Source organism: Tiliqua scincoides, chromosome 11 (assembly GCF_035046505.1).
Source record: "Tiliqua scincoides isolate rTilSci1 chromosome 11, rTilSci1.hap2, whole genome shotgun sequence".
NCBI lineage: Eukaryota > Metazoa > Chordata > Lepidosauria > Squamata > Scincidae > Tiliqua > Tiliqua scincoides.
The window spans coordinates 8,543,129-8,565,933 of record NC_089831.1 but is presented as its reverse complement, the minus strand read 5'-3'; the positions used below and the strand labels follow the sequence as shown (position 1 = coordinate 8,565,933).

General features: G+C 48.5%; 1 protein-coding gene across 1 annotated transcript in view; it reads left to right on the top strand.

The window, feature by feature from the left end:
* The window catches only part of LOXL2 (lysyl oxidase like 2), a 94,185-nt gene that overhangs the window by 6,760 nt on the left and 64,620 nt on the right, over positions 1-22,805 (top strand). Inside the window, exons 2-3 of the mRNA XM_066639369.1 lie at positions 4,493-4,975; positions 9,733-9,908. Of these exons, the coding sequence (XP_066495466.1) occupies positions 4,582-4,975; positions 9,733-9,908 (570 nt within the window). The 5' untranslated portion in view covers positions 4,493-4,581. The remainder of the gene's footprint in view (positions 1-4,492; positions 4,976-9,732; positions 9,909-22,805) is intronic.

Below are 22,805 nucleotides of genomic sequence, written 5' to 3'. Positions count from 1 at the left end.
CTCTGACGTGCAGAGGTCTTAATACCTGTCCTCGTTTCAGAGCTGAGGTCACGGCTGGTGTGGACGCTGACCTGAGTGGCAAGTTTACCACTGTCAGGGGACCGCTCAGGACCTGATAATGTAAACTCAGGATTACCTTTTCTTAGACAATAATAATTCTTAGCAAAATCCTAAGCGCCCAACCACTCCATAAGAACATAAGAACAGCCCCATTGGACCAGGCCATAGGCCCATCTAGTCCAGCTTCCTGTATCTCACGGCGGCCCACCAAATGCCCCAGGGAGCACACCAGCTAACAAGAGACCTGCATCCTGGTGCCCTCCCTTGCACCTGGCATTCTGACATCACCCATTTCTAAAATCAGGAGGTTGCACATACACATCATGGCTTGTAATGGATTTTTCCTCCAGAAATTTGTCCAATCCCCTTTTAAAGGCATCTAGGCCAGATGCCATCACCACTCCTGTGGCAAGGAGTTCCACAGACCAACCACAGGCTGAGTAAAGAAATATTTTCTTTTGTCTGTTCTAACTCTCCCAACACTCAATTTTAGTGGATGTCCCCTGGTTCTGGTGTCATGTGAGAGTGTAAACAGCATCTCTCAGACAGTATCACCCTAAGCATCTATTTGCTTCAAACAGGAAATTTGCCCCAAATCCAGACCACATGTGAAGATAGCAGACCGACTGATTTAATCCCAAATCTGCCAACTTGGTGCGCTGTTGCAATGTACTTTACGGCATGTTTTCAACAGTGCACACTGACAGACAGTGTGCTCATTCTGCTGGCACATCTATATACTAGGATTGTGCCTTAATATCAGCGCAATTAGCATAATTTTGCTGTTTAGGAAAGCTAAACAGTGTTTCTCAAACTGTGGGTCATGAGTTCATTTCAGATGGGTTCCCATTCATTTTAATATTTTCTTTTTAATATACTAGAGTTGGTGCTACAATGGTATGTGACCGCATTTGGGGAAATGTTACAGAACTATACTTTTAGCAGGCTACTATGTATATGCTTTTAACAATGACAGTCAATGGGGTTTACTCATTGGGTAAGTGTGGAAAGGATTGCAGCCTTTGGGATGCTTGGGGGTATTTGATGTCATATGGGGGATGTTAAATTTTTTTCCTGCTTGATGATGTCACTTGCAGCCATGGCATCATTTGCAGGTAAATGACATCACTTCTGGTGGGTCCCGGCAGATTGGCATTCAGAAAAGCGGGTCCTGGTGTTAAAAAGTTTGAGAACCACTGACCTAAGAGAACTGAGCTAAAATTGGCCTGGGCAGTAAAATAAAAAGCTATCAATGCTTAACAAGATCCAACTTTCTTTCTTTCTTTCTTTCTTTCTTTCTTTCTTTCTTTCTTTCTTTCTTTCTTTCTTTCTTTCTTTCTGTCTGTCTGTCTGTCTGTCTGTCTGTCTGTCTGTCCCTGTGCCTCCTCCTTTCTCCTCCTCCTCCTCCTCACTTTTTACACTTGGTAGGAAAAAGAACTTTCCCAGATTCTGTTTATGAGCTGATCCTTTCCTGCCTTTTGGCAGCTGCCCAGGAATAGTAATCCTACTCCAAGGAGTTGCTGGTGGGCTTCTCTTGCTGCATGTTGGTTCTTTCCTTCACGTGGAAACTACTCCCCACACATGGCTTTGCTGACCGCTTCACGTGCCGGTTGGGGGGATGACAAAAGGAAAAGCTCTGCAGGAGTTGGCAGGAAATCAGCTGGTGCTCAGCTCTGGGCCAAACCTGGCTCACGTTCCCTGATCTTAAACCCCTCCTCCGTCTCATCCAAGAACCTCAAAGTGCATGTTGCTACAACTTGCCTCCAGCGTGTCTTATTGGCTGAACCTTAGGGGGCTAGAATGATCCACAGGCGAGGAATGCCAAGATGCTCTCCATAAAACCAGAGATCCCTGCTGGGCCGTTCTGTTGTAATATTGTTCTTCAAACTAGACATTCAGTAATGGAAAAACATTTTGTCACATGATAGCATGGGGAGGGGTCCTTCTCCCCTTCTAGTGAACAGTAGACCGCAATCCACAATATCCATTTTTGGAGGAACTTCCTCTTCTTTTATTGAAATAATGACTCCAGACTGAGCAGAAGCCACAAAAGCAAGAAGAACCCAGATCTCTTTCAATTAAAGCAGTGCTTCCCAATCTTGGGTGTCCTGTGACACACTGCAAATGTAGCACATGGCTCCTGGAAGTGGCTGCTGAGGACATCATTGCCGTTACTTCCGGATTTGGAGACCATGCAGGATGCAACAAATGGAGATCAGAGGCTCAGGGCGGGAGGGAGCGGGGGGGCCTTCCCAGCATGCAAAAACCATCTTTGAGCCTCCTACTGCTGCTGGAGCAGTCAGGGCAGAGGGGATAAAATCAGACATAATCCTGTTATTATTTAAATTTTATCATTTATTTAGGGCTGCAAATGTTAATTGACTCATCAATCCAGTCAATCAAATTCAAAATCTCAGGCTCAGTTACATTGCTGGACTCTGAAGACCAGCCCATCCATGAGGCGAGCTGGGACGGGTACGAGGGTATTTGCATCCTGAATGATTGTGCCCTGGTCAAATGTGTCCTGGTCACTGGCATCCCTGCACAATCACATCTGATTGTGTGTGTGTGTGTGTGTGTGTGTGTGTGCAGCCATTCTAATTTTTTTGTTACAGCCCCTTAGCAGTTCTTCTCAACTTCCAGGGCTGCCCTTGTGAAACCAGGATACAACATGAAAGTCCGTGCCCCCCTTCAAATGTGCCAGGTCTCCCCAGCGGGCCATATGCCTCCTGTGGAGAATAACTGGCTAGAGCAGGGGTGTCCAAAGTTTTTGGCTGGAGGGCCACATCATCTCTCTGACACTGTGTCGGGGGGGGGGGGAGAATTAATTTACATTTAAAATTTGAATAAATTTACATAAGTTTACATAAATGAATATATTAAAGCTGAAATATGAATGAATGACGGTCTTGCAATAGCTCAAGGCCTATAAAAGGCCTGGCACAAAGCAAGGCTGGCCTTTCCTTTGCTGCCACTGCTGCATCACAGACATGAAACAGCAAGCAGTGGAGGGAGCCCTCGTCCCACAGCTCATGCGAGAGGTCAAACAGTTGCCCTCACGCTGAGAGCAGTTGCGTCAGGCCAGTGCGGGCTCCAACAAATCTCTGGAGGGCCAGAGGCTCATTGGAGACTGGGGGTTCCCTGTGGGCCACATTGAGAGGCCTCGAGGGCCACATGTGGCCCCAGGGCTGGGGTTTGGGCACCCCTGGGCTAGAGCATTGGCTACACTCCAACCCATCCCTTTCTTCTCCTCCCTCTTCCTTCTAGAATCCAGGGATTAGGAACAGCCAAGGCAGCAGCTGTCATGCCATCAAGTACATGGCATGTACTGGATGGGGGGGGGGGGTTTGGTGGTCTGCCTTAGAAGGTATTTGCCTTCTAAGAAGGTACCTTCTAAATATCTTAGAAGGTGTTCGCATTTGCCTTGGGTTACACAGTGAGCTTCGTGGCTAAAGGCAGGGACGACACTGCCACCCAACTGCTGCCTCTCTCTTGCACCCACTTGCACCCAGATCTATGGAGAGCAGGTGGGCGTATGAGCGGGCGCGCACTTCTATCCCCCCCTTCCCTTTATTTACAAGATTGTTGTATGCAGCCTCCTTAATTTGTGCTTTTTGTTTGAAGCAAACAGGCAAAGGGATGCTGGGAAACCATGACAAGCAGAAGAGGGCAGGGCAGAGAGCCTGCATGCAGGAATCTGTGTAAGGGCAGGGAAGGGGGCGGTGGCTCCAAATCACATTTCCTTGCCTACTTGGTGCTTTGGCACCAGGTAGGTGGGGTGATGCTCTTTCCTGGAAGAGAGGGAGGCTGCTCCTGCAGAGATCCGTCTTGCTCCTAGCAAGTTGGAAATGAATCAGAGCGCCCAGAGGGTGTCCAGGGGCTGGAGAAGGCAAATGGTTGGCAGCCTTCATGGTATAAGCCTACAGCACCCGGTATTCCCAGGCGGTCTCCCATCCAAGTACTAACCAGGCCTGACCCTGCTTAGCTTCTAAGATCAGTGGACAGCTCATCTATTCACTGCCCCTCCAAGGGTGCCACTCCATATGAAAACAGTGGGCCCACCTTATCCACAGGTTTGGCACCCACAGATTTGACTCAATACAGGTGCAGACCCAGTCTGGAGGGTCTCACATGACTTCCTGGATGCTATCAGAAGGCGCTTCTGGTTGCATTCAGGAAGTCGTTTGAGGGCTTTCCACTGATTTACTTATCCACAAAAATGGGTATCTGTGGGGGATCCATTCCAGGACCCCCTGTGGATCCTGAGGACCCACTGTGCTTCAGGTGGCCATGGATGGGCCACCTGTGGCTAAAGGGACATTTAAGCCCCGGTCTTTCCAAGCATAATCTGACACAATAACTACACTACACCTTACACTTGCACCCGACGTCGTATCCACATATTTATCACACTCTGTTTCTTTCCTTTCAGCAAACCAGCAAAACCACCTCCCGAAACCACCTTTCACTGAACTTAGCCATTAAAGGACTTGACTTCAGAGGGGACCGCAGCCACCCAAAATGGAACGGGTCCTGGATTTGTGCCTCAATAACCACTGCTTGGTCATACTGTTCCTCTCTCTATATCTGAGCCCTCTGACCCTTGCCCAGTATGAACACTGGCCATACTATACTGGCTACTCAGAATCCCAGCCTCAGTCGACCCAGTCAGACCAGTCGGCCCAACCGGAGCAGCCAGCCCAGCAGCCCACCGGTACCCCCCAAATCCAGCTGCGATTGGCAGGACTGAAGAGGAAACATAACGAGGGACGAGTGGAGGTCCTCTACAACAGGGAGTGGGGTACCGTGTGTGATGATGACTTCTCCATCCATGCTGCACACGTGGTCTGTCGGCAACTGGGCTATGTGGAGGCGGTCTCCTGGGTCCCGGGTTCTAAATACGGCAAGGGAGAAGGTAAGTCTGTTCTCATTCATATGCAAGGAGAATGTTTGCTCAGTGCAGCTCTTCCTACCTTCCCTATCAGCTAATTGAGGGGGGGAGTAGCGAATCTGCAGTGACTGACCAATGCTAGGGTGTTCTGGGATTCAACCTGGCCAGTTGAGCCCTGTGAGAACTTCAGCTGGTGTGCAGCTTAGCTAGTCACTACCTCCACTCCTCCAAGAAGGGTGCTGCAATAGAGTATAGGCGGCTCAAGACCTCCTGATGCCTATAGCAGCATAGCACACGCTGCCCCTCTTGCCTGATGATGTGCCAGCCTCCCACTCTCCAGTGTGCTAGCTCAGTGCTCTCTTCCCCTCTACGTTTCCTCTTTCCCTCTGCCCCCATCTTCCCTTTCTAATCTAGGGCAGTGGTTCCCAAACTTACCAGAATCACGATACCCCTGCAGCCTTCCTGTCTCAGCCGGGCACCGCCATCTTGGATCTTATGAAATCTTGTGAGATCCAGGCTGGTGATGCCCAGAGAACAGTTAGGAATGGCTACCAGGGACATCCTGCAGCTCCCTTGTGAGTGCGCCACAATGCCCTATGGTGTTGCAATGCACACTTTGGGAATCCCTGATTTAGGGCGTACCAGTGGAGGTAAGTAGACCAACACAGAGGAGTGCCCCCCACCGCTTCAGCTGACCTTGCTGTATGGGCCGGACTTGAACAGAGCATCAGAGATGCTGTAGCCTGCCATTTTCCACCATTCCCCTCATCCTTTTCAAGACCAGGGAGCAGGAAGAGGAAGAGCAGTGGAGGTAGTCAGTCAGATGGCACTGAGCACTACCTGCCAAGCTGCTGCCTCCATCAGTCACATCAGCTGGCCAATGGCAAGGGTCTCCAAACTACAGCCTGTGGTGTGCTGAGAAATCTTGGGAGTGGGAGTGGTGAATCCTTAGCGTTTCACTGCTCCACCTCCCGTCTTCGCTCTATGCAGAAACTCGCTGCTGATTGCCCCAGAAGGCTATGCGCCCCGATTTTTACAGGGAAGTGGATGCCCAGTGTGAGTTTCTGCGCAGATCAGGCGTGAAGATGGGAGTGGCAGGATGGGAAGGTGAGGCTTCACCACTTCTGTGCCGTGCCCAAGATGATTTTCTCAGTGCACTGGATTTGGCCCGTGGGCCAGAGTTTGGAGGCCCCTGGCCTAATGGATGGATGCATCAGTCCTGTGTTTGCTTTGCCTTAATTTTCTTGGACCTTCTATTGGCAAACATCAGCCCAGAGGTGCCTTTTAGAACTACAGGTATACCCCACTTCATCTCATGAATTGGGCAACAATGGGTTGGGGGCGGTATGAGTCAATAAATGCACAAACAAATCATATTGTTCCATACATCGCAGAGTTCTTGCCGTAGATATATAACTCCATCATGGATGTGTTTGGAAGCAAGCTTCCAATTGTATTGGCAACCTTCAGTCTCGAAAGACTATGGTATCGCGCTCTGAAAGGTGGTTCTGGCACAGCGTCTAGTGTGGCTGAAAAGGCCAATCTGGGAATGACAATTCCTTCCACACCGGGAGCAAGTGCAGTCTGTCCCTGGTCTGTCTCCCTGGCTATGGGCCTTCCTTCTTTGCCTCTTAGCCTCAGACTGTTGGCCAAGTGTCTCTTCAAACTGGGAAAGGCCATGCTGCACAGCCTGCCTCCAAGCGGGCCGCTCAGAGGCCAGGGTTTCCCACTTGTTGAGGTCCATCCCTAAGGCCTTCAGATCCCTCTTGCAGATGTCCTTGTATCGCAGCTGTGGTCTACCTGTAGGGCGCTTTCCTTGCACGAGTTCTCCATAGAGGAGATCCTTTGGGATCCGGCCATCATCCATTCTCACGACATGACCGAGCCAACGCAGGCGTCTCTGTTTCAGCAGTGAATACATGCTAGGGATTCCAGCACGTTCCAGGACTGTGTTGTTTGGAACTTTGTCCTGCCAGGTGATGCCGAGGATGCGTCGGAAGCAGCGCATGTGGAAAGCGCTCAGTTTCCTCTCCTGTTGTGAGCGAAGAGTCCATGACTCGCTGCAGTACAGAAGTGTACTCAGGACGCAAGCTCTGTAGACCTGGATCTTGGTATGTTCCGTCAGCTTCTTGTTGGACCAGACTCTCTTTGTGAGTCTGGAAAACGTGGTAGCTGCTTTACCGATGCGCTTGTTTAGCTCGGTATCGAGAGAAAGAGTGTCGGAGATTGTTGAGCCAAGGTACACAAAGTCATGGACAACCTCCAGTTCATGCTCAGAAATTGTAATGCAGGGAGGTGAGTCCACATCCTGAACCATGACCTGTGTTTTCTTCAGGCTGATTGTCAGTCCAAAATCTTGGCAGGCCTTGCTGAAACGATCCATGAGCTGCTGGATCGTTTTAGATATGGCTAAGCTTCCAATATTGTATCATATTTCCATATGTCCACCCTGGTATGTGACCCAGTGGTGATGGTGCCTTAGATGTTTCCCTATGTTGCTAGAAAACTGGTGTTAAATGTGAGGGTTGGTGTTATTTATTTATTTATTTATTTATTTATTTATTTATTTAGTTAGTTAGTTAGTTAGTTAGTTAGTTAGTTAGTTATATCCCTCCCTCCCTCTAAAGTAGGGGTGCCCAAACCCCGGCCCTGGGGCCACTTGCGGCCCTCGAGGCCTCTCAATGTGGCCCTCAGGGAGCCCCCAGTCTCCAATGAGCCTCTGGAGATTTGTTGGAGCCCGCACTGGTCCAACACAGCGTGAGGGCGACTGTTTGACCTCTCGCATGAGCTGTGGGATGAGGGCTCCCTCCACTGCTTGTTGTTTCACGTCTGTGATGCAGTAGCAGCAGCAAAGGAAAGGCCAGCCTTGTTTTGTGCAAGGCCTTTTATAGACCTTGAGCTATTGCAAGACCTTCATTCATTCATATAAGTTCATCTTTAATATATTCACTTATGTAAACTTATGTAAATTTATTCAAATTTTAAATATAAATTAATTCTTTTTTCCCCCGGCCCCCGACACAGTGTCAGAGAGATGATGTGGCCCTCCTGCCAAAACTTTGGACATCCCTGCTCTAAAGAGTTCAGGCAAGGCATACATTGTGCTCTCACCATTTCATCCTTGCAACAACCCTGTGTGGTAGGTTTAGGTTGAAAGTGACAGTCCCAAGGCTATCCATTAGGCTTCATGGACGAGAAGGGATTTGAACTCAGCTCTCCCATATCTAAGTTCAGTATTCTATCCAGTATACCACTCTTCCTGAAAATTACTCCCTCCCCCCTTCATTTCGATGATGCTGTCTGCAGTCTGCAGCCTTGGTGGTTACATACAGTCCAGTCAACACAGATGTAATGAAGAACCAGCTTCTGAGAGGCGCTAAATATAGAAAGATGAATTGCAGCCTGGATAATTGGAAGCCGTGAGCTAATTAACAGAGTTGAGTGGATTTGATATCTCTGCTGCTTCATAAAAGTCACTTTCACGTGAGGAAGTTTGCAATTACGGTCATTTAAAGGTCCTGCTCTTCAGTAAACAGATGCAATGAAATTATGGCACAATGCTGTCCCCCCACCTGATGGATGTGCCAGCTTCTCCTCTTCCCAAACCCTGGATTAGAAAAGGAAGAGAGGGACGGAGCCAAAATAAAAGTGTGGAGTAAAGGAGAGGGGTGAGCTCGTGCATCAGATATTCTAGGCCAGTGGTTCTCAAACTTCTAGCACTGGGACCCACTTTTTAGAATGACAATCCGTCAGGACCCACCAGAAGTGATATAATGACCAGGAGTGACATCATCAAGCAGGAACAATTTTAACAACCCTAGGCTGCAATCCTACCCACACTTACCCAGGAGTAAGTTCCATTTACTATCATTTTTTAAAAGCATATACAGAGTAGCCTGTTAAAAGTACAGATCAGTAACATTTCCCCAATGCAGTCACATACAATGGTAGCATCAAGTCTAATAAATTAAGAATAAAATATTGAAATGAATGGGGACCCACCTGAAATTGGCTCACGACCCACCTAGTGGGTCCCGACCCACAGTTTGAGAAACACTGCTGTAGTAAGATGGAGGCTCACAGAGAGGGACCTGCCTTGAATGAGAGAGGAAGGAACCCATTGCACTATAGGTAGTCCAGAGCAGTGTTGATCAACATGTGGGTTGTGACCCTAATGGGGTTGCGAAGTGTCATTTGGGGGGTTGTATCAACCTTTCAAAGCCTGTGCAAGAGAGGGCTTGAATCCAATCCAATAATGGTACTGCCTTATCCAAACTGAGTTCTTGATGTAACCCTGCACAGCCTCTTCTCACTGGCTTGCCCTGCAGCTCCTAATGCTGGCCTGGTCAGGCTGCTATCACACAGGGCTGTTGTGAAGACACAAGAGGTAGGGGAAAATGGGAAGATGGGGGTGGATTGGATCTTGGGAGTGGGGTGGGATCGGTGGTGGGACGCCAGTCTCATACTTTTTTTATCTGAGCCTCCTGAATGCACATGACTGGCAGCTCTTTGAGGCAGAGTTTTAGACCAGATCGGCCTCAGTCTAATCCAACAGGATTCATCAGGTTCTGATGAATAAACTCTCTGTTTGCTGGACAAGATGGTAACAATGGAGTCAGCCATACTGGAGGCAGCTGTTCTAGTTTTGCTGCCTGTTGTGTACTCCACAATCCTTGGAAGAAAATGCACAACTGTAGAGCCAACCTGATTGTGCCTGTGTCTGTATGGCACAATTTGTGGAAAATTGCAGTCTCCAATTCCTCTTGTTCCTGTCCCTGCAGGCAAAATCTGGTTGGACAATGTCTACTGTACAGGCAGTGAGTCCTCGCTGGCCTCCTGCAGCTCCAATGGCTGGGGTGTGTCCGACTGCAAGCACACTGAGGACGTTAGCGTGGTCTGCAGTGAGAAGAGAATCCCGGGTTTCAAGGTTGATGACTCCCTGCTCAACCGAATCGAGGTAAGCCAAAACTCGCCACAATTCAACTGGCCATTGCCCCAGCAATTCCACTGCAACTTGTGAGTGCAAGTTGTGTCCAACTCGGGTTGCAAATGACAGTAATTTGAATAAAGTGTGTAATCTTCACGTTCCATTGGGAGAATGCCCATCAAGGTGGGAAGCACCTTCAGGCTGTGCTTGCAATTGTTTTCTGTAGATCTAGCCTGATGCCCAGGCCAAGATGGGAACAGTGAGTGTAGCTGGGGGCAAACTGGAGATGGGTGTTTTTCAGGCCAGAGTCCCTGAAATCAGTGGTTGGGGCTGGAGCTTGAAGTAGGAGCTTGTAGATACTGCTCTGTTGACCAGATGGAAGTATAAAGCCAAGCTCCTGGGATTTCTGCCAGGCCTGGTGAATTCAAAGGGCACAATGGTGTAGCAAATGAGCGGGCGCCACAGGTGCCAGGCCGGAAGGGGGTGTCACAAAATATGATTGCACATGTTCAGAAGGGACTAGGGTGTGTGTGTACTCACAGTGGCAGCTGCAGCCATTTTTGATGGGCTTTTCCTCTTTGTGTTTGTCAAAGGAGGCCACCTCCTCTGGGAAAGCTCAGAAGTGATGTCACAGCATCACCACCCCAGGCGCTGTGGCCCCTGGCAATTTCCTTTCCACTGAAAGGAAATACTGTATACACTGTCCTTTGTATATAAGGATATCTGCAAAATCAACTGCCTTTTCACTTTCTAATGTATGGAGATGCATCTCCTTCCAGGAGCTGGTAGAGTTTGGGGGCTGTAAACAACTCTGGTCTGCCCCACTTCTACACTTCTACTGCTATCCATGCTTTGACCTAAGCAGGTTTTGGAGGTTTTAACATTATTTCCCCCCAGATGTCGTAAAGTATCCATTCATTTAATGGTCTATTCAGGGCCTTTCTAAAACATGTTTTATTATGGCGTTTTAAAAATTTATAATTGTTCGGCCTGATGAGAGTGCATAATGGCTACATGACTGTCACAAAACAAGCCAATTAGCACTTCTGCATAGCCAACTGGGGTGGTGGGTCACTTTATGATTGTCACAAGAGCCAGCCAAACAGCACTTTGCAGAGTTGGTTTCTTCTGGATTTAAGAACTGATTGCGCCTGTGGTTGATTCAGTTTGGGAGTTTGTGCATCTGTTCAAAAGATAGAGGTCTGAATGACGATTCAAAACAGCTACACTGCTCAGAAATGGCATACAGTAGGCTCTCCTTACTTGCGGGCTCAGCATCCGTGGAGTCCACTATCCGCAGATGCCTCCCCATGTCTCAGAAGGCCTTCTGGACGCAACCATAAGCCACTTCCGGTTCACGTTCACGACTTCTGGTTGTGAGCAGGAAGCGTTCCGTGGCCCACTCCGTTGGCTTTCCCCGACCTCAGGACACCTCTTGGATGTGACCAGAAGTGGTGGACACAAACTGAAAGTAGCTTCCAGTCACGTTTGGGAGGTCTTCTGAAGAGGCAAGGAGGCCAATGAGGTCGGCCGCGGGCCATGGGCCGGCATGACTTCCAGAGGACCCAGTGCAGCATCAAAGTAAGTGATTGCAGCACCAGGACCCTAATCCCATCTGGGACTCAAGCATCCATGGATTTTGGCCTTCACGGGGGGGTCCTGGAATGAATCCCCCACAGAGAGTCTACTGTATCTGTCGTTACTCCACATTGCCATATACATTTTTTTTAGGCTACTGTATTATAAAAGTGCCTACAATCTCTCCCTCCCCCCAGACAAGCTGAAGGTTTTCTTTACTGCCACAGGGTCCCATGAATGACTCAATGCATGGGGGCGGTCTCAAAATGTCCGAGATGATATTTGGCAGTCACCCCAGAGCCATCTTGGAATTCTCAGAAATGGAGGTTGGGGAAAAACAGGCCTCAGTCTAGACAAGAGGTCAGTTCTCTTGCGGATGTTTCAGATATTAATCATGCAAGTCAGTTTCCCTGGCTTTTCTTTTCCATTTCCCGGGGATGGAAGTGCAGGGGGTTAATCTAAGGCCATTCCATACAGTCCTGATGAATCAGTGTACAGTGTACACCATCCTGACTCTTCCTAAGAACTTGCAAAATATTGTAGCTGTGGGTTGTGGGAGAAGAGATGGGAACTAAATCCTCCATGCAGGATATGGAAGAGCAGATCGTATTTTGGCTTGTTGATCAACACAGTTTCACCTGCAGTGAGTAGATCATCCATTTCTCTTTCTCTGCATGAGTTACAGTCCAATCCTAACACCCCACACAGCATTGCCAACATGGCATCCACTGTATCCTGCAAGGGAGTTTCAGCCTGCGGGGGGGTTTCCTGGGGTTGCAGAAACAGTACTGTGCTCGGAAGTCTGCCAGCAGCTAGTCTGCTAGCAGCAGCTTCCTGGTGAACTGTTGTGTTCAGACAAGCCATGGTAGACTTCCAAGCACAGCACTGTGCTTGGAGGTTTTCTGTGGCATGGCAGAAGCAGAGAGATGGCTGGGAAGCTGCTGGAGAAGGAACATGGTGGTGACAGTGGCAGCCACATCGCAAAGCTGTCACCTCTGTTTTGTTTCCCCTGCCCAGAACAGCTCCAAAGGGGAGGGGGGGCAATTGCACGGTGCATTCAGGTGCTTTCAAAACTTAATGCTTTGCACCCCCTCTAGCTTTGTCAGTGATCCCGTCTTTACAGCAGTAAACAGCTGCACTTGTCTGCGTGACACTGCCCAGACGATTCCCCCTTGCCCTGTCCTCATCTGAGAGTGACATCACCTCTTTTGTGCCCACTCTTTGGCGCTCTACAAGCTTTTGGCATCACAATTGCTACCCTTGCAGATGGCTGGGAAGCCCCAGACTCACCTCCCTGAGCACCACAGGGATTCTTCTGTAACGGAAAAACTGACAGTTGCAGGCTCAGCTTGGCTGCGCAGCTGTTAGAGCTATTACCACTCTTTGCTCTGTTAAGGTAAACCATTATCAGTTCATCATCTAGTGCAGCGCAGTTCTTTTTCCTTCCCACTTTTGCTCACTTTTGATCCCTGGCAGTTCCGGAAAGATAACAGAAATGCAGAATTTGAGTAGCTGAGCATCTGTGTTCCTTGTTAAGGCCACTACAGAGCCCTCTCCCTGCTCATCCCCAGCCAAACCAGCTTACCCAAATTCAAAGATTTAATTTCACTTCCCTAAAATGGTCAAGACATTTGCCCTTTACAAGCCTGGGATGCGGCCAGGGCCTCCCAGCACCTGAAGTGGCAAGCCAAATGCTGCCCCATCTTGCTTGGTGGAGGTCCAGCTCCTGCCAGCCCTCCTCCTTCTCTCACTCCCTGACTTCCAAAAGGAAGAAGGAAATGGAGTGGTAGAGGAGAGGAGGTAGGTTGGCTAGAGCAGGGGTGTCCAAAAATTTTGGCAGGAGGGCCACATCATCTCACTGACACTGTGTCGGGGGCCAGGGGGAAAAAAAGAATTAATTTACATTTAGAATTTGAATAAATTTGCATAGGTTTACATAAATGAATATAGTAAAGATGAACTTATATGAATGAATGAAGGTCTTGCAATAGCTCAAGGCCTATAAAAGTCCTGGCACAAAGCAAGGCTGGCCTTTCCTTTGCTGCCTCTGCTGCATCACAGACATGAAACAGCAAGCAGTGGAGGGAGCCCTCATCCCACAGCTCACGTGAGAGGTCAAACAGTCGCCCTCACGCTGAGAGCTGCTGTGTCGGGCCAGTGCGGGCTTCAACAAATCTCCAGAGGGCCAGAGGCTCATTGGAGACTGGGGGCTCCCTGAGGGCCGCATTGAGAAGCCTCAAGGGCTGCATGTGGCCCCAGGGCTGGGGTTTGGGCACCCCTGGGCTAGATCATTGGTGGGAGACACTCTATCCTACCACTCTTCTTTCCCCCATACTTCCTCAATCACACCACTTCCCTCTTCCTTTTCAAATCCAGGGAGTGAGAGAAGGAATGGTGACAGCAGATGCCTCCTGCCAGTCAGCCATCTGAGGCAATTGCCTCTTGAACAGACCTGTCCTGGAACCACCTGCAAATGACCCAGTGAGATGAGGGGTCCTGTGGGATAGGAGGTCTTGCAGGGTCACTGCCAGGGAATTTGGACAGAAAAGATTGCCTTTGGTTTGCACTTGCAGGGAAGGAGAGATATAAATCTCAAAAAAGAAGCAAATAAAATAAGAACAGTGATGGCCGTTGATGCATTGCTCAACCCTTATCTTCTCCCATGGGAGCCCTTGGTGTGGGCAGAGGTGCTAGATGAGCTGCAGCTCTGTGTCACCTCATGCTATGAGACTCGGAGAGAATTGCTCTCTGCCTTTTTTTTTTTTAAACTTCTGTTCCTTTGAAATATCCAGTTAGTTTCCAACTATTAGTTTATAGCAGCCATTTTCAACCACTGTGGCATGACACACTGGTGAGCCACAAGTGGTCCACAGGTGGTCCACAGGAATTTCGGGGTAGATCATTTATTAGGAGGGCCAATGGGGTTGTGAGCCCCCCACTGGCAGCAGGGTGTGCCTCGTCAATTGGCAAAAACCCGATGGTGTGTCTTGACAGTTTTAGTGCCTTGTCAGTGTGCCGTGAGATGATAAAGGTTAAAAACCACTGGTTTATAGTTGAAGCTGCCTTGATCGACCAAGCGCCAGATGATTTATTTGCTTGTTTGGAGCTTTTTTGTTTTAATATTTTGACATTTTTATATCACGATCATCTCCCAAAATCTTTTGGAGTTTTAAAAGCAGCCACGGGAAGGGCAGTATAGATAGACATGGAAAGGGAGACATGGAAAGGGCAATATAGATCTGGCATGGAAAGGGAGGGGCAAATTCTTTCCGCCCACACTTTTTCCCAGTGGAAATTTCCTTCTCTCCACCCCAGGAGCTATTGATACAGGGGTGAGGGGGGCAGAGACAAGTCCTGCCCAGAGTCATTTTCACCTCTGAGGTTATTAACTTCAGACAGGGATTTCCATCGGAGAAACAGTTCAGACTGCCCCCTCCTCCAGCACCCTCACCTCAGTCTAAATCTCTGCCTCCCTGCCATCTTATTTTAAGGATAAAAGGAGACTTCTGGAGCTCTGGTGATGGGTCTCTTGTGTCACAGGCAGTCTGGTTCGGAATACAAACCACATAAGTTATTTGTGGCTTGATAGTATGTGCCTGAGACAGGCTTGGATCTTGTTCTGACCCCTGCAAGCAGCATGCTGGTATTTTAGTGTTTCCAGAAACAGTGGGATTCCTGATGGAGGGACTGTAAGTCTGTGCTAAAGCACTTGCTTTCAATGCAGAAGGCTGCAGGTTCGGTCCCTGCTATCTCTGGGTAGGCTAGGAGAGACCCTTTTTCTACAACCTTAGTGAGCCACTGCCCGTCAGCTCTTAGACAATGCAGCGGGACCTCAGTATCTATGGGGGATCCATTCCAGGACCCCCTCCCCCATGGATACCAAAACTCACAGTACTGGAATCAGTGGGGGGGGGGTCCAGAGGTTACGCCAGCCTCCCAGCCTCCTCAGAAGGCCTCCTGGATACAACCAGAAGCCAATTCCAGTTTGTGCTGGCAACTTCCAGTTGCTTCCAGGGATGTTCTGTGGTCAGGACACAACTGAAAGTCACTGACGTAAACCAGAAGTGGTTTCTAGTCACGTCCAGGAGGCCCTCTGAGGCCCTCTGTGGCACTGGCTGGGTACGCGTGGATGCTGAACCCATGGATAAGGAGGGCCCACTGTACTGAAAAAGATTCTTAAGATTGGATGCTACTCAGGGCACAACATGGGGAGGGTTGGAGATCAGTGGCAAAGCACGTGGTCCCATGTTTCAGCCTTGCCCTCTCCATGTAGGGGTTGAAATACCAGCCTAAAGAACTTTAAGAACTGCAGAAAAGCTGAACTTAGTAGACCAGCTTCCTGTTGAGGCCACTCAGGACAATCAGGTTCTTCTTATAAACACTGAACGGGTTGTTTCTTGGAGGTCTGCCCATCCTGGTCACCTTCCCCTCCTACTGCTGGCTTGTCCGAATTAGTCTCCTCCTTTTTGACTCTGCAAATACCCAACAGGGTCTCCTTGCTTTCTGAGGTTGAACCAGAGAGTGTTCGCTTTGCCTCTGCAGGAAATGGCATTTGGGTTGATTCCAAAAAGGGAACTCGGGGGGCGGGGGGAGTGTGTGCTTCACAAAAATGCTCCAACACTGTCTCAACACAAGGAAGGGAAGATTCAGTTTGCATCTTCAAATAGCTTTGCCCCTGACTGCACGTACCAAGTGGGAAAAATGACCTGACTCAGCAATATTGCCGGCTTGTCTGCGAAAATAGCCACCTTGCACCTTCTACTTATGTCTGAGTGTGCCTGGCTTCCTTGATCACCCTAAATCAGCCTGGTTGGAGGGGGTTTTTCTCACTCATCCTCAGCACGCACCGAAGTTCATTCATTGAAAATGAAATGAAAAGACTGAAAAGAAAACATATCTTTACCCAGCGTGTGATTAATCTGTGGAACTCCTTGCCACAGGATGTGCTGATGGCACTTGGCCTAGATGCCTTTAAAAGGGATACAGTCGTCTCCAGATGTTAGAACAGCTGACAGATTCAATCATACAGGAAGTGTTTAATTGCATACCTAATGTGCACTAAACAATGGGGTGAATGGCAAATTAAATTGCAAATAGCTTCTGCGAGATCCAACAGTCCCGTCTGGAGCTTGGTCAGTGGAGCCTGGTCAGTATTTGCCTAACGGTCTGAAGTCAGGAGGATTATTACAGGGGTCAGCGCTTGAGTCACCACCCAGTGTGGTCCAAACATAGCTCATTACCATTTAACGGTGTGCACCAGCAATCCCATGAATGCTGAAGTAGGACTCTGTGATTCTTCTTGTTAAAAATAGACATGCAAGAGGCTTCTTTAAAGAATTCCACCACCACCGCCCCAGCATCTCTTTAAAAATATTTTTGTTGGCTCTGCCCTTTTTCTGCTCAGTTTAGATGTTGCTTTTAAATATTTAGAACCACTGCTGTAGATTCCCCCCCCCAAAAAAACCCACTGTCTTAGCAGCAATCATTCTAGCATCAGCCTAGCAGTGCTGATGGATACTAAATCTCAGCCTCTCTCATGCATTCCCCAGTTTTTATAAGGACTGGTGGGGGGGCTCCTGTGTCTGTGGATCCCATATCCACAGATTCAATTATCCATGGATCGGGCATCCCACGGGCACTCAATGGGCCCCCCCCCACACTTACTCTCTCCCTGTCCTGCTCCCCTCGCCTCCGGAGGGTCCTCTGAGCCCAGCAGATGCTGCAGACATCCATATATTGGCTGAGATCCTTTTTGCATCATAACTAGTATAAAAGGTAAATAAGAAATTTTCAAGCGATATAATTTATTGGGTATAAACTGAGAGTCCATTGGATTAAAACGAAAGTTGAAAGCTCATAGTGAGTAATTTTATTTAAGAATTTAAATGCTTCTTTAATATTGTGGCTCTCAAACACCTGAAGTTTATCATATGTGGCTCTTACGTTAAGCAAGTTTGGCCAGTATGATGAGAGATATAGAGCAATGCGAATTTCTGTAAATGGGTAAGGGCCCAATTGTATCCAATTTTCCATTGCCGGTGCAGCCATGTCAATGGGGCATGCACTGCATCCTGTGGTGGGGAGGCAGTCACAGAGACCTCCTCAAGGTATGGGGACATTTGTGGCTTCATTGTGGCTGCACCGGTGCTGAAAAGTTGGGTAGGATTAGATCCTAAATTTAGCTGCCTGGAAGGTGGAGAGTCGAAGTTCTGCTAATTATCTTAAGGTTGAAAGTCATGATGAGACTGAAAATAATTTATCAGCCTCAGATAATTAGTGGAGCTTTGAGTTCTTTATTCCTCACCTTACACCCTGCAGCCTTCCTGTTGATATCAAAATATCAAAGCAGCTACTAAGATTAGCATCTAAGCAAAAAAAAGTGTGTTGAGAAGCCACCCTCTTTGAACTTTGATCATTGCATCCACACAAGCATTGACAGATTTGAATCTCAAACTTTAGCTTTCCATATGGGCAGGACCCAAATGATCAATGGATGGCCAAATTGTGTGTTTGTGTGGGGGGGGAGGGTGGTCAGAGCAGTGGCATAGCTAAGATGAGCAGGGGGTACATTGTCCTGGGTACCACCCCTTCAGGGGATGCCAACCCTCACCCCAAACAACGGATCCTGAAGTGCAAAAAAAGCAGTCAGCCGCTCAGAGCAGCTTGCAGTCATTCCAAGCTCTCCATAAACCAGGAAGAAATTGGCAGTGGTGGGCCTCCTCACCCCTGTGCCCTGGGGCAAAGGTCCATGATGGCGCCTCCTGTGGAATGCCGCTGCCCCCTGCATGTAAATCCACCCCACCCCCACTCACCACAACATCACAGAGCTTTGCACGGCTCCAAGACACATCGGAGAAATCTTCTGAGGCTTCCCCGACACCTTAAACTGTGCTTCTGGCAAAACCTTCAGAGAAGCTTCTGTGTGGTCCTAGAGGTACACAAGGCTCTATGCCCAGGGCATTTGCCCCTTTTAGTTAATGGCAGGTCCACCACTGGTAATTGATGATGATGTCATCACGTCACTGCAATTACTTCTGGGTTAGGCACTTAAGGGAGAGGGGGGTTTATGTCTGATTTCATGGCCCTGGACTCCAGATGCCCCAGCTACACCACTGGATCAGAGGACAAGTTAAAGGATGGAGTGCTGGAAGGATGTCTATAGCGGTGATCTGGAGGGCAGGATACAGTAACTTTGTTGAACCTAAACAAGACTAGGTGCGGACAATGCCTGGGAGGACTATCTAGATACTGTCTGCTGCCTTAGTTCCCATGGAGCAAAGGCAGAATACAAATGTAAAAAATAAACAGTTTTATTTTAAAATAGATTTGGAAATGGAAAAGGTGCAAAAGAGAGCGACTAAGATGATTACTGGGCTGGGGCACCTTCCTTACGAGGAAAGGCTACGGCGTTTGGGCCTCTTCGGCCTAGAAAAGAGACGCCTGAGGGGGGACATGATTGAGACATACAAAATTATGCAGGAGATGGACAGAGTGGATAGGGAGATGCTCTTTACACTCTCACATAACACCAGAACCAAGGGACATCCACTAAAATTGAGTGTTGGGAGAGTTAGAACAGACAAAAGAAAATATTTCTTTACTCAGCGTGTGGTCGGTCTGTGGAACTCCTTGCCACAGGATGTGGTGACGGCATCTGGCCTGGACACCTTTAAAAGGGGATTGGACAAGTTTCTGGAGGAAAAATCCATTACGGGTTACAAGCCATGATGTGCATGTGCAACCTCCTGATTTTAGAAAGGGGCTATGTCAGAATGCCAGATGCAAGGGAGGGCACCAGGATGAGGTCTCTTGTTATCTGGTGTGCTCCCTGGGGCATTTGGTGGGCCGCTGTGAGATACAGGAAGCTGGACTAGATGGGCCTATGGCCTGATCCAGTGGGGCTGTTCTTATGTTCTTATGATTTAAATTCAAAATAATTAAATTCTTCAATATCTATAAATCATAATAAAATTATAATATATAAAAATTATAATAAAGTAAGGATCTGCAGTGTAGAGAAACTATGTGTTTTAACAGTGGTTGGGTTGTGTTAACCCAAATATGGGGACAAAGAGAGAAACTGAAGAATATATTCAGGCACTGTTTTGTGGGCAGGGGGAGGGCGGATCGGTGGGCAAACTGGGCCCGGGAGGGGGGTGGAACTGGCCTGGGTGAGCTAGGCCATATCCTAACACTCCTCTTTAGCAGCCTGGCATTACACCAGGCTGCTCAGATCTGCACCAGAGAAATTGCTGGTGGAGATCCGAGTAGCCCCATTGGGGTGGCTGCCGCGCTACCCAGGGTAATAAATCCCCTTACTCTGAGTTGCGTGGCAGCCACCTCCTACCCTGCACTGGATAGAGAACAGGCCAGTTGGCCTGCCTGTTCTAGCACAGGATAGGACTGGGCTGCCTGTCCCTGAAGGTTGATTCATGGTTAGGCAGACAGTAAATATTTATCTGCGGTGGAAATATCTTCCTCTGGTCATGTCCACCCCAGCCATTCCCTGGCTGCTTTCCCAATGATGTAGTGGAGTGGCTGTATTATCTTTAGCACCATAATTGGGATTCCCCTCTGAAGACGCAGCTGCTGCTGCTTTGTGCTGCGCTTGCTGACACGGTTTGAAGTCGTACAACTGGCATTTGAGCTGTGTGTGTCCTAAAATGCATGAGAAGAGGCAAACTTGCGTGACGGTAAGCTGGAAGAATCCAGCTCTTTCTGGCAAACCTCGATGAAGACAGAATTGAAATAGATCAATGTTTTCAGGGCTGGGTTTATCTGGAACTGGAGCTCAGTGGTTGCAAACAAGCCTTGCGTGCAAGTTCAGTTCCTGGCATCTCCAGTTAAGAGGGTCACAAGGTAGAGACTCACTTCTACTTGAGACACCAACAGCTGAACAACTTCAACACCTGGATGGTACGTTCAGGGCTTGCCCTACGTTCTGCATTCATGCTGCCAGGGTTGCATGAAAATATGAGGGCAGCCTGCGTGTATAACCTTCAGTCTTCCGCTTTGGGTTTATTATTTTTTTTTCCTGCATACCTGGGATGTTTCCCAGGTATGCAGATGCCACCCACCTCTCTGTCTGAGTGGCCCTCTTTTACGGCTGTTCTAGTCGGAATGGGGCCACCCACTTTGCCGTTAGAGAGAGAGAGAAATATGTATCAAGTGAAAATGCACAGATGTGTGCGTGTTTTTTAGTTTGCAATACTTCCTTTGCGTCTGTTCTCTCATTCACCCATCCATTCACATACCTCTCTCCCACTCTCATTCACGCGCACACATATTTACACACTCACGCCCATTGATGTGTCACTCGCTCACACACAGATGCCCATTCATGCTACCCGGTCTGATGGCTGATTGGGATGTCTCCTCCCTTCTTCGCACCACTCCCCATCTATCCTGAGCCATCCTGAGTGTCAAATGCCTTTTTTTAAAAAACTTCTGAGTAGTTGGAATGTTCATAAGACATTCCACAATACCCCCAGCCATGAAACTGATGGTGAGGAACTTATTTTCCACCAACTGAAGCTGCAACTTTCACCACTAGCAGCTACAGGCAGAGCCGGTCTATCTGTGAGGAGGATTGAGACAGTTGCCTCAGGTAGCAGTTTGGTAGCGGGCTCCCTCCTCTATCCACCCACTTGCTTACACTGTTCTGCTGATTGGAAAAGGAGAAGAGAAATGTGGCAAAGAGGAGAGTGGGGGAATAGAATGTCTCACTATAGCCCGCCACTCCCTTCTCCTCCCTCCTTCCTCTTCCATTCTGTCCTCCTCTTCCTCTTCCAGTTCAGAAAGTGAGAGGAGCAGAGGATGAAACATCACTAGATAAAAGGGACAGCATTTAGCAACGCCATCTCAGCTGCTGGTTGTTTTAGGGCTATCCTTGGCTGTAGAAGGCCAGCGGTTCTCAAAACTCTCCAGCTGATGATTGAAACTTGTCTTGGAAAATAGATACATGTAAGTGGAGATACTCAACCCAGCTTTTCAATGTAGCCCTAGTCCTTTATAGCTGTGCTTCTGTTCAGGGATCCAGCAAGCATTGGTTGGGGTTCTCCAGAGAGCAGTGCCTCCAGGGAGAGTGGGGGGGGGGGAAAGTAGGAGGAAAGGAAGTATTAATGAAACCTACAAGCCCTCAACACCCAATCTCTGCCGAAACATCCCTCCCCAGTAGACTTCTAAAAACAGTAGTTAAGGGTGCTGTCAGTCACAAAAGGTAAGGAAGCTCAACTACTCTTGTCTCCCTCTAATTTGATTACTACAGTGGGGTAGGTTACAGGAGAGAGGAATGGGGAAAAATACTCCTCTCCTTTCCCACCCTCCTGAGACCTTCTCACTGTACTATGTAGCACTAGAGGGCTCAGGTTCAAGATGGGCTCTTATCCCTGAACCCCATAGTTGCAGCCCTCTATTTTGGGTGGGGGGGCTTCTGGAGAGAGGGAAAGCTGTCCTTTTTGCTTTCCTGAACCTTCCTCTAGAGCAGGGGTCTCCAAACCACAGCCCAAGGGCCAGATGCGGCCCGCAGCATGCCTCTTTCTGGCCCACAGCCAACCTCTTGTCCCCTGAAAGCCCCTGGCCCGCTCAACTGAACATGATCGGAGCTGTGCTCTGATTGTGTCTGGAGGGTATTCTGAGGGCCAGAGAGGTTGAATGAATGAGCCCATTCATTCATTTATTCACTCATCTAAGTTCCATCTCTTATTTATTTATTTAAATTTTATATTTAGATTATTTTCCCGGCCCTCCACACCACACCAGATATTTGATGCGGCCCTCTGGCCAAAAAGTTTGGAGACCCGTGCTCTAGAGCAAGGGTCTCCAAACCCCAGCCCGGGGGGCAGATGTGGCCCATGGAGAGCCTCTATTCAGCCCACAGCCGGCCTCTGATCCCCTGAGAGCCTCTGGCCCAGTTGACCAAACGGAGCCAGAGTTGTGCTTGTGTGTGCTTTATTTCCTTGGCTACGTTCATGCTGGGAAAAATCTAGGACGTTTGAGCCCATTCATTTATTCATTCATCCATCTCTAATGTATTTATTTAAATTTTATATTTAATTTTGGGGGGGCCCTTGACACTGTGCCAGATATTTGATGTGGCCCTTTGGCTGAAAAGACCCTTGCTCTAGAGTGTAGGGAAATGAGTTGTTTTTCTTTAACTCATTGCGTACATCATCCCTTATCTCCACCTCTAGGATATTAAAAGTTGATAAGTAGCCATGTAGCTATTTGTGTGCTTTGAATACAGTTGAAAACCATTTTGTAAACTTTTTTCTTGAATAGTGGTGCAGGTGGGGCATCTTTATCCGTGATCTTGCATCCTCAGATTTGCTTTACCACGGATGCTGGACC